Source organism: Phycodurus eques, chromosome 17 (genome assembly GCF_024500275.1).
Source record: "Phycodurus eques isolate BA_2022a chromosome 17, UOR_Pequ_1.1, whole genome shotgun sequence".
In the NCBI taxonomy this organism is placed as follows: Eukaryota; Metazoa; Chordata; class Actinopteri; order Syngnathiformes; family Syngnathidae; genus Phycodurus; species Phycodurus eques.
The window spans coordinates 21,738,595-21,748,989 of NC_084541.1; the positions used below are offsets into that span (position 1 = coordinate 21,738,595).

General features: G+C 51.6%; 1 protein-coding gene across 4 annotated transcripts; it reads right to left on the reverse strand.

The window, feature by feature from the left end:
- Positions 1-1,840: 1,840 nt before the first annotated feature.
- LOC133415802 (LIM domain kinase 1-like) lies at positions 1,841-9,934 on the reverse strand. 4 transcript variants are annotated; one of them, XM_061702213.1, is made up of 16 exons: positions 9,766-9,934; positions 9,571-9,644; positions 7,981-8,119; positions 6,317-6,426; positions 6,075-6,242; positions 5,900-6,005; positions 5,569-5,816; positions 5,321-5,495; positions 5,158-5,244; positions 4,968-5,099; positions 4,536-4,595; positions 4,396-4,461; positions 4,116-4,302; positions 2,744-2,799; positions 2,394-2,551; positions 1,841-2,324 (listed from the first exon to the last, which is right to left on the reverse strand). In XM_061702213.1, the coding sequence occupies exons 2-16, from the start codon at positions 9,612-9,614 to the stop codon at positions 1,859-1,861; spliced, it is 2,202 nt and encodes a 733-aa protein (XP_061558197.1). In that variant the 5' UTR covers positions 9,615-9,644; positions 9,766-9,934; the 3' UTR covers positions 1,841-1,858. The 4 variants fall into 4 exon arrangements, with proteins under 4 accessions (XP_061558197.1, XP_061558196.1, XP_061558199.1 ...); XM_061702212.1 differs by having other exon boundaries at positions 9,755-9,934; XM_061702215.1 differs by having other exon boundaries at positions 5,321-5,489; positions 9,571-9,934.
- Positions 9,935-10,395: the final 461 nt, after the last annotated feature.

The window sequence follows — 10,395 nt, forward strand, 5'->3', positions numbered from 1 at the left end:
CTTGAATCAACACACAGACGTGGGATATCAATATCTTTTCCAAACAACATGCTCCACATATATCACACGATGGGCATAAGCAGCATTGTTAAAAATGCCAGCAAATAAGCAGGCGTCGATTTATTGGTATAGACGAGTGAGTGGAACAATAATGAATCCTGCCTGCGTAAAGGAAGGCGGAAAAACAGTCACATGTAGCAGCAGGTGTAAACTAGGATCCTGGAAGCTAGTAAAATAGGCTGCTAGTGCAGCGGAGGGTGGAAATATCTCAATATATGAGAACTAACCCTTTCATCCTCGAGGGGACATTTCGCATGACATACCTCTAGCGTTGCTGCGAAAGCGAACCGGCGAGGACATGCGCTCCATGCCGAGGCCACGCGAACAACGCACAACAACGGTGCGCGCACCGCGCTATTAGCGCGCGCGCGCGCGTGTGACGTCGCCGAGCTTATTTGCTCGAGAAGACGAGCGCGCCGCTAAGCTCACCGGCGAGCAGCGCGCCGGAGGCTCCGTTCATCAACAGGAACGTCGCCGAGTCCAATAAGCCCGACGATAGCGCGGAGGGACACGACAGGGTGGAACGTCGCAGCAGCAATTTAGTCTGCGCTGAAGGGCCTGCACCTGAAACAGCTCGCTAGTTTTGGCGAACAACCTTAACAATGCTGCTCGATACCTACGCTCATGTTCCATCTTTGTCTTATGTCGAGCTGATTTTTGTTCATTTGAATTGAGATGACTTGAACACACAGGCAGATGAAACGCAAAGGGGACCGAACGTTTGGTCGTCCTTTAGCGTTCTTGCTTTTCATTTGATTGAAGTCATATTATTTCGCGCAGCTCAGTATTTACAGGACAAATTCATGTCTCCGCAGTCCGTCCAAACTTCGACGTGAAAGGACCAACACCCAAAAGAAGTGACAAAAGTGGGTTTCTTGACTTTTTTTGTTTCCGACTTGGCTGTCTTGAGCTAACTTAGCTTCGTGTTTGAACTTAGTGGGAACGGGTCCAGAGGTTCATCAGACGTTTGCCCCGTTCGCAGTACGCGTGTTACTAAAACCACCTGTACGTCAAAAGAGAGGCTGTCGTTGATTGAGATTTGAATCACGACTCAAAGGAGCCCAAGTTTCTAAGAATCGGATAAGGATGAAGGATTTTCTGCCACTTTGTATCGGGCCAAATGTACTCGTGCAGAAATCCGTGGAAATCGATAGGGAACCGAAACCTCGAGTCTTTGGTAGAGCAAGGCCCGTATCTTCCTTATTCGCTTATTATATCCTTACTTTATTTTTCAATGGCGGCGTCCGCTGGAGTCATCTCATTCCGGGGCACGCCGACAGCAAACTAATCGTCAGAGTTCCATCACATTTCACAGAAAACTACAATCGTGATCATGTATCATGTCAATCTACCTTTCAATCGCGTCGCAATCCTAAGAACGGGTGATTTCGGACCCCGAAACGGAGGCGCGGTTTCATCTTTGTCAGAACCGCCGAAAATCTCATCTGGATGGAACATTTCAAAAACGAGGCGGCTAAGGGATTTGCCTACGACATCGTCGGCAAAGAGCAAAGATTAGCTTGCGCGAAAGAAGGAGAAAAGGCGACTTCGGTGGACCTCCGCTAAATCCAAGCGCCCCGCGGTGAAATGGAAAGAAAGCGGCGCCCGGTTTTCCGGGTTTGGTAACATACTCGTTCACTATCGTGTCAATATCGTATCTGCTGAATAGCGACATTCGCATTCTTCCTAAAAACAAAATTCGATTCGGGAGTATTGCATCGAGATGTCATTTCCTGAAGCCGAGTGTCACGTGCCCTCCATCGTGTGTTTGATGTGTTGACAAGATGAGGCGCTCATCCTATAAAAGAGGGTCGGTCCTGTGTGGTTCTGCTCCACAAAACTCTGCAGATCCTTCCGGACCCGCCGGACCGTCGACTGGCGAGGGTTCCGGTCGCCTTTGGATTTCTCCCGAGCGCTCTCGTCCGCGGCCGTGGCTTTCGGGAGAGTCTGACGCCGAGGAAGCGTTTGAAGACGAGCTGGCGTCGGCTGTTCGCTCCGCACGTTCTCGATGCAGTTGCTCACTTGTGTTCTGAGGTGTGCCGTTTGCACTTTGAGGATGATTCGGATTATTCCCGTTGTCTGGAGATGGCTCGGGACTGGGAGAACGTGGAGAAGAAGCGGACAAGGTTTCCCCTTTGGAGTCGCGTCGGCGCTCGTGCCAAAAGGTTCTGCGGAGCTGTTCCGTCTCGGAGAGGAGCGGCAGGCCGATGTCCAAGTGCATCAGCAGATTCTCCAGCCACTCCTCCAGCTTGGAGAAGGAAGGCCTGCGGCGGCAGTTTCACCAAGATTAAAGGCCGAGTATTCGCGCTGCGACGAAAGCGCACGGAGGTTACCTTTCGTCGGCATCCAGGTCGCAGCAGAGGGCGGCCAGTGGTAGGAAGGTCAAAGGGCACGCCGAGGGCTGCTGCTGCTCAATGAACGCGGCCACGTTCAAACCGAAGTCGTTACTCCGAGGAAGGAAGTCCGGGTCGGCGCTCACTCTTCCTATGATCTAAAAAGATTCAGAGCGCTTCACACATTCCATATCCGTGAGTTTGGACACTCCGGACCGACTCTTCATTCCCCCTTCCATTTGAAGTATAGCTCGTTACTCGATATGCCTCAAATAGACCGAGCCACGTGGGGAGAGAGAAGGGAAAACGCAGTGTTCGTGCAGCCTTCGCGTCCACGGAAACGGGCCTACCTCGCAAATCACGATTCCGAAGGAAAAGACGTCCACGCGTTCGTCGTAGCTTTTCCCTGAGAGGCGCAAAGATGACGCAATGTCAACCACAGCGAAGTTCAGATCTTATACGGCCCTGCCCTGAGATACGAGTGCCGTGCTCCTATCGCAAAACATGGAAAGGCAATTCACTTGTTCCCGCCCCCCCCCCCCCCCCCCCCCAAAAAAAACCACCACCGTTTTTAAAAAAGACAAGCGGCAGTGTCTCGTAATGGAAGACAATGGAAAGATAGGACGCGGTTTTAGGAAGTACAATCGAGCCAAAAGCCTCACACGTGCGCGCGCGCGCACGGAGTTCGATTTGCGTGCTCTCTCTCGCTCGTACTCACTCGACCCCCGCCCTCTTGCGTTCCTGGCGTGCAGCAAGCTGCGTGTCTTTCATCGGTGTTTCCGTTTGCTAAACCGTCTTTTAACGAGAAGACTCGCGGGTATCGACAAGGTGTTTTATGAGTCCCGAGACCCGGTAACTAACTACATTTGCGCCCTCGCGTGACCAGCGGTTCTTTCAGAATGTTCCGTGTGATTCCTCCACGTCCCGTTTGCGTCTTTTGCAGACGTAGCTCTGGATCTCTTGTCCAAATAGTTTTCCACAGTCTCGGCTGGCGTTACTTTGTGCACTGAGCGAGGTGCCCGACGGCCTCCGCTTTGCCATTCGTTGCGTGTGCGCCGAGGGGGCGTCGGCGTGAGCAACGAGAGACAGGCCGGCGGAGTGTCTTGGCGGTCTGAGACCGTAAACGGCGAGGGGGAAATGGCGGAGGAAGGCATCATCGTCGCACTGTCGCACCATCCCACACTTTGGGCCGATCGGAAAATGATCTACCAAGACGTAACTCCGTTTCAAAGCTCGCCGCTCGGCCTGAAATACGCTCTTCGCTCACGAACACGTTTGAACTCCGAAATCCTGCAGTGAAATTGGTATGGGATATTCCCTTTCCCGTTCCCTTTTTTTCATTTTTTTTTTTAAAAATTGGCTGACTGGCATCGGACGCTTCGTGGCGGCTGCGTGGTTGTTTCAAATACACGCGTCCTTCATTCTCTTTGTCCCGCGGTTAGTTTTTGAGTCGACCCGAACCGGTCGTGGCACCGTACCGCTCGAAGGCTGTTTTGGAATGAACGTTTCCGTATACCCGCCAAGTGCCGCTTGTTGCCAAGCGAGCGGAGGCTCCTGCCGCCGTACGGCATTCGTTACTCAAGTTCGGGCTCGCGAGTCAAAGCAAAATCTCGGCCGATCGACGGGTCGTATCTCGAAAAACTCTTAAGCGGGGTCCCTCGTATCTCAAGGCAACGCCCTATTTCACAGTTGTTCACGTATCCTTCCATCCTCAAGAGTCACCGTTGATCATCTCCGGGGCCATCCAGTAGGGGTTTCCGACCACCGTGTAGCGCTTCCTGCGGTCCGGTTTGCGGAGGTCCGACAGCGTTCCCTTTGGGGGTCGCTCTAGAGAAGAAGTTCTGCTGCGATTCCTCTCTGCGGTCACCAAACGAGCGAGTCCAAAATCTGCCACTACAACGGACTGATTCTAAATGAGGTAAAAGACACCCTTGTAATTTGAAATGATCCAAAACACAAGTTTTCTTTACCTTAGCGCAAACAACTAGATCGGTGAGTTTACCTCTTTGACCAGGCAGTTGTGTGAGTTTAAATCTCTGTGGATGACGTTCATGGAGTGTAAATAAGCCTAACGAGGAGAGATATTACATAAGGTGATATGATCTTATTGTCACAGATGTCTTATAGTGCATAATGACTCACCATTCCAGCTGAAATGTCTTTGGCATAACTCACTCTGATGTTCCATGAGAAGTTATTGTCCTAAAACAGCCAGTTGGAGCTCAATGTTAGCATTAGCATGCGTTCCACCACCATCACCCATCACCCATCGCCAGATAAACTTAACCTACACGCTGGTACAGAAATGGAAGTGACACAACACAAGTCAACAGGGTATTCAGCATCCCATAGTTTGCTTCGGAATGGTATGTCATTGTTTTGTGTGTTGTTGTTTTTGGGCGTGCCTCTATTGTCAAAGTTATTCCCTCCCGTTGTCGGTACCTTCTGTTGGGTTACCAAAGAGTGGGCCATCCTGCCTACATGATATTCAATTCCTAATCCTACCGTGACGAGTTGAAGCGGACCTTGCGGAAACGTCTAAGAGTGTGCGTCGCGCAGAAAACGCTGCTGTACCATTTTGGAGATGGTTTCTCTCAGCGTTCCTCCCTGGATGTACTCGGACACAAAGTGTATGTGCTTGTCCTTGTAAAAGAGTCCGATGAACTTGAGGACGTTGGGATGATCCAAACAGCGCATCACCTTCACCTGAAGACCAGACGGAAGATCAGTGAACAATCACTGAAGAACATGTAGCTTCTCTTACCTCCTTCAGGAAAGTCTTGTGCGTCTCCTCATCAAAACGTATCAACTCTTTCATCACCATCACCTCTCCTGTCTCCCGATGTGTCACCTGGACAGCGACACGAAGATCAAAGTGTACAGGTCGTCCAGAACGGTCTGGCACGATCGTGAGAATACGGCGCCACCTTGACGGCCTGTCCGAAGAAGCCTCTGCCGAGCACCTCTCCGTGGACGAGGTCCGAAGGCCTGAATATGCGATGGGTTCGATCTCCGGGGTCGGCACGCAGAGATTCGGAGCGCACCATGTCTTTCTTTTGAGATAGGAGCGACAAGGAAGACTTTTCGATGCTGCAGCTGCGCCTGACAGAGGAAGAGTAACTTAGCCCGAAAAGGTGGCTTTGGAGAATCATAGACAGTCGGGAGCTAACGTTACAGGATGTTTCGGGATCGCATTCCCATGGTTCCTCGGTGCTGAGGCGAGGAGAGACTCATTGTGATTGGTTCCAGCATCTCCACCTCTAAGCCAGGCTCCTCCGCCAGGTTCGGGAGCATGTGTGTCGAAGGCACTTCTTCACAGACACGGGTGAGGTCTTGATGGACCTTGGTGGAAGTATTGGACTGTGGATTGTGTTCAACGGTCAGCTGCAGCGGTCTGCTTGTGTCCTGGATCACCTGGTCTACCTAAAGGAAGCAAGTTTAGCCTTAGGTCGGCTTCACTTTGTCTGATTTATCGCTCACGGATCGTTCCTTTATCCATCAACAACCTCGTCTGGGCAAACGTTGTGGACGGGAATGCCGTTGACCTCCAGGATATTGTCTCCAATGTGGACCGAAGACAGCAGGTCAGGACCAAGGACGTCCGAGTTTATCCTGAAGGAGGATGATGAAGGATGGAAGTAAAAGACTGAAGTTCAGGAGGTCTACGCACGTTTGACTCACGCAGTCACGGTAACCAGAGGGCCGCTTCCTTGGCCGGGTTCAGTGGCCACCATCAGACCTCGATGGCCTTTTGCCTGCGGAGGAAGTGACACCAGCGCCACCGTGTGGGGGCTCTTGACGGGTGGCGATGAAGGTGATGATGCTGCACGCTGACTGAAACATTGACCGCTGCGAGACAAACGTCCACTCAACACACCAAAGGAACTGAAAAAGACCTGGAAGATGGAAAGATGTTGGCTTACCAGAAGAGTTGGGAATGCTCCACAAGTGTGTAACTGTCTCCATCTCCAATGAACAGCTGGCACTTTATACATGTGAAGCATTCAGGGTGGTACTTCTGCTCTCCAGCGACCTGTCAGCACATGCAGTGTTTTTTTTCTACAGGTGGACTCTTACAGTGTGACGTTGATGGAGGTCATGGTCAGATGGGTTCTTGACATGCATTTCTGTCGTGTTTTAGTTGCTATGCAGGATTTATAATGAGTTATTCTCTTTTGGTATCGGGTTTTAACCTCGGTTTACTTTAGTGTTCCTGTCTCCTGTTCGTGTCTCTCCCGTCTTAGTTTCTCAGTTTTTTGGACTATCGTTTCGGAATTCAAATTCGTCGTATGCTTCTAACATACTTGGCCGAGAAAGATGAATCTGACTCTGATTCTGTTTCTGCTACCCTATGCAACGGGGGCGGCCGTGGCTCAGTAGGTCGAGCGGGTCGTCCGGTGACCGAAAGGTCACCGGTCGGGATCCCGGCTACGACTGTCCGTCCGCATGTCGAAGTGTCCTCGGGCGAGACGGTGGGCCTGGCAGCGCCTTGCGTGGCAGCAGTGGCCCATTGGTGTATGAACGTGTGTGTGCGTGAGGGGGTAAATGTGAGGCTTTGTAAAGCGCTCTGGGCACTGCGATGGTGTCGATAAAGCGCTATAGAAGTGCAGTCCATTTACCATTTCACCATTTCCGGTACCTCTGTTTGCCTTTTTCCAATTACTCTTTGATCAACGGCCGGCGCTGCTGTTTGTTTGTTTGTTTGTTTGTGTTTCGGAGCCTCGGTGTGTTTTTCTCCGCTGTCTGGGCGCGGGCGGGGACGCGGACGCGGACGCGCAATCGGTGCCGGCTCGGAGCCACGACTGCTGTTTGCAGTCTTTCGGCGCTCCGTGCTAGCACTGCCGCGGCCCCTGGAAGGTGACTCGGCGTTCCCCGGGGACCGAGGAGGACAAGACTGGGATATCGTGCCGGGACGGAGCTTCGAGCAGGGAGGAGACCCCGTGGGCCCGTCCTCGCGTCTGTTGATACGGGTTATGTCGGATCCGGGCTAGCGGCGCTGAGACGGGAGGGACTTTGGGGACGCGAGCCTGCCGCTGTTTACGGAGCGGTGGCTGGCAGCGCCGGCACCGGACTCGGTCTCAGACTCGCTTGATTTGTGGGGCACTGCGTGAACCGCGCCGTGCGCAGGTTCACGTAGGCTGTGTTGATGTGCTGGACCACGTACAACGGGAAGCCCACGTTTCTGTGTCCTCCATGCTTGCTATTCCTTTTCGACTGAAATGATGTACATTTCCCCATTGCGGGACTAATATAAGGTTATCTAATGTAAAAGCTTCTGCGATTCCCCTTCTTTTCCGCCCCGCCCCGCCGCAGCGTACCCCCTCGTGACAATTCCTGCATCAAGGCTTAACGGTGCCGCATTGTCAGGAGCTTTTCATAATACGTTCTTCCCCGACTTAACAATACAAACGCGCTTTTAGTCAACCTCAGGAAGTCACGCCAAGTACTCTCGCTAAGAAATTGGCTTCGGGCTGCCTTTTGTTATGCTAAATGCACACGAATAACTTCTCAGTTGTGTCGACAGTGAGTCGGCTTGATCTTACAGTCCCGCAATGTCAGGAAATAGAAACGGAAACGATGAGGTCACCATGACGAGTCCCGGTTGGAGCGTCTCGTCGCAGCCCTGACAGTTCTCGCCATAACGCCGCCAGTAGTGCTTCTTGCAGAACAGTTGTCCCTCTCGCTCGTAGTACCAGTGAGACAGGGTGCAGCTGCATTCCCAGCACCTGCACACCAGGGGGCAGAAGTGTCAGCGATTGCAAAGCTTCATCAGTGAGAGACAAAGTCAAACCCAGACAGTCTTTACAGTTTCAGGTACATCGTGATCCGTGGCCCGATACATGCTCTAAATCACAGGTGTCAAAGTCAGGGCCCGGGGGCCACATTCGGCCCGCCACATCCATTTATGTGGCCCGCGAAAGCAAATCAAGTGCGTCGACTTCATGTTTCTTGCTAAAATAACAACATTGCAAATCGTCTTCCCTTTCATGTCACGTTGATTGCAAACATGTTTGCTACCAGTCCGCGTTTCAAAATAAACTGAATTCACAACTTTTCACTGGCTTCTGGTTTCAAATATAGTTATTCATCTTTTTTTTGTGTGCATATGTAATAACACGAGGCAATTGTACATTTACCGTATAGGTGTTCGCGCTCATGACGGCCGTCCGAGCGAAACCACAATTACGATGAAATACGAAATGAGTTTGACTCCCTGCTCTAAATGATTTTTCATTATTTACGGAAACGCAGCACAGTGTCCTAGCGGATAGCAGGTCAGTCTCACGGTTAGAAGATTTGCGGTGAGAAACTGGTCTCTGGCCTTTCCAGTGTGGACTCTGCATGTTCTCTCTGTGGTTGTGTGGGTTTTGTCAGGGTATGCCAGCAACCTCCCACATTTCTTAGCTTCGGTGGAGAGCAACAAAATGTCCATAGTGGGTGCTTCTATCAGTGCCCTGACCTTGACTGGCGACAAGTCCGGTTTGTACCCCCGCCTCTCGCCCCAAAATCAGCCTGGGTAGGTTCCGGCTCACCCGCGCCCCTAATAAGGACAAGTGTCCTCGAAAATGGATGGGCCTTGTTCAACAAGCTGCCCGTTGATATTGTCAGTTCCAAAATGAATGGTCACATGTCCAAATATAGGAGCGCGCGCGCATAAATCATGGCAAATACGAACAACGTTTTGATCATGCGAAACGATTGCTCAGCCTGCGATTCGCAGAAAGAAGACCTTCTTCCGTATGTATGTTAGGTGTGTGTGCGTGCGCCTCACTGGGTCCATTGCGGGTGTGAGCGAACATTGGAGAACGATACGCGATGTCCAGCATGAAAGAGTTTGGGCGGCTTATCCGTGAAGCAGCACAAAGCGCTTCCTGTGCGGGTCCGCCTCGTTTCCTCTCCCGCCTCGGCCGCGAAGGCAGAGAAAATCCCATTAAAATATCACATCTATTGCTTTTGTGAGACAGTTTTTGGACAGCCTGTACTTCTAAACGCTCTTTAAAGTCAAAAGTAGAGATGTCGACTTGCCAAATTCAGGAAGTAAGGGTGTGTGGGTGCGCCTGCGCGCGCGTGTTGTTTTGCAGCTTGTTTGCATTGTTGCGCCAGGCTAAGTTGCGCATTGTTGCGCCAGGCTAAGTTGCACATGGCGCCTCAGCCGACAAATGACGCCATCTCTTACCGTCCTTTCATCCCCCGTTGAAACCTTTGGTCCCGCCGAGACATTCTCGTAGAATCCCGTTAACGATTGTCCCGCTGAAGTTGTCAGAAGAAGAAGAAGCGGCTCATGTGGAACATCTCGTGCTAGCTCACGCAGGTTGCTTGTGTGTGTGCGTGTGCACGTGCGTGCGCGTGAGTGTGCCGACCTCCTACTAACGTGAGTGGTAGAAAAAAAAGAAGTGACCCGCTGACACCAGATGGCGGCTCTTCCTCTGTCGGACGTGTCCCGGTATAGAACTGAGACTCCGCCTTCCTGGTACTGTTACGTCCTGTTCAGGATCCACTTCCAAAAAGTCAAGTCTCATCTGGAGCTTTCTTTCAGGAAGTCACATGCAACTGCCTTGTGGTTGCGAGTGCGTCCGTGCATGCTTGTGTGTGTGTGTGTGTGCGCGTGTGTTTTTAGTCTCAAGCCAAGAATTCTTTTCATCACCCACACAAATTCGTCATAAACGCAAACAAGTCCAAACTAATAAAACTTTTACATGTTGGAGGGTGGCTGACAGGTCAGCACATCTGCGTCACAGTTCTGAGGTCGTGGGTTCCAAACACATGCGTGCTGGGTTCATTGAAGGCTCTCAATTCGCAATCGGTGTGAATGTGAGTGCCAATGGTGGTTTATATGTGCCCCGCGACTGGCTGGCGACCAGTTCAGGATGTACCCCGCTTCTCGCCCAGAGTCGGTTGAGATGGCCGCCAGCACACCCGCGACCCCTTGTGAGGATAAGCGGAATGGAAAATGGATGGATGGATGTTAGGGGAGGAGTTTGCAATTTAAAAAAAAAAAAAA

What these genes read in the sequence shown, in the direction of transcription:
- LOC133415802 (XM_061702213.1), bottom strand. Translation starts at nt 9,614, where the DNA reads ATGTCTCGGCGGGACCAAAGGTTTCAACGGGGGATGAAAGGACG. An exon ending in CCTCTGGTTACCGTGACTGC is followed by an intron (nt 6,006 to 6,074) that starts GTGAGTCAAACG and finishes ATCCTCCTTCAG; the next exon opens with GATAAACTCGGACGTCCTTG. An exon ending in ACAACTGCCTGGTCAAAGAG is followed by an intron (nt 4,303 to 4,395) that starts GTAAACTCACCG and finishes TACCTCATTTAG; the next exon opens with AATCAGTCCGTTGTAGTGGC.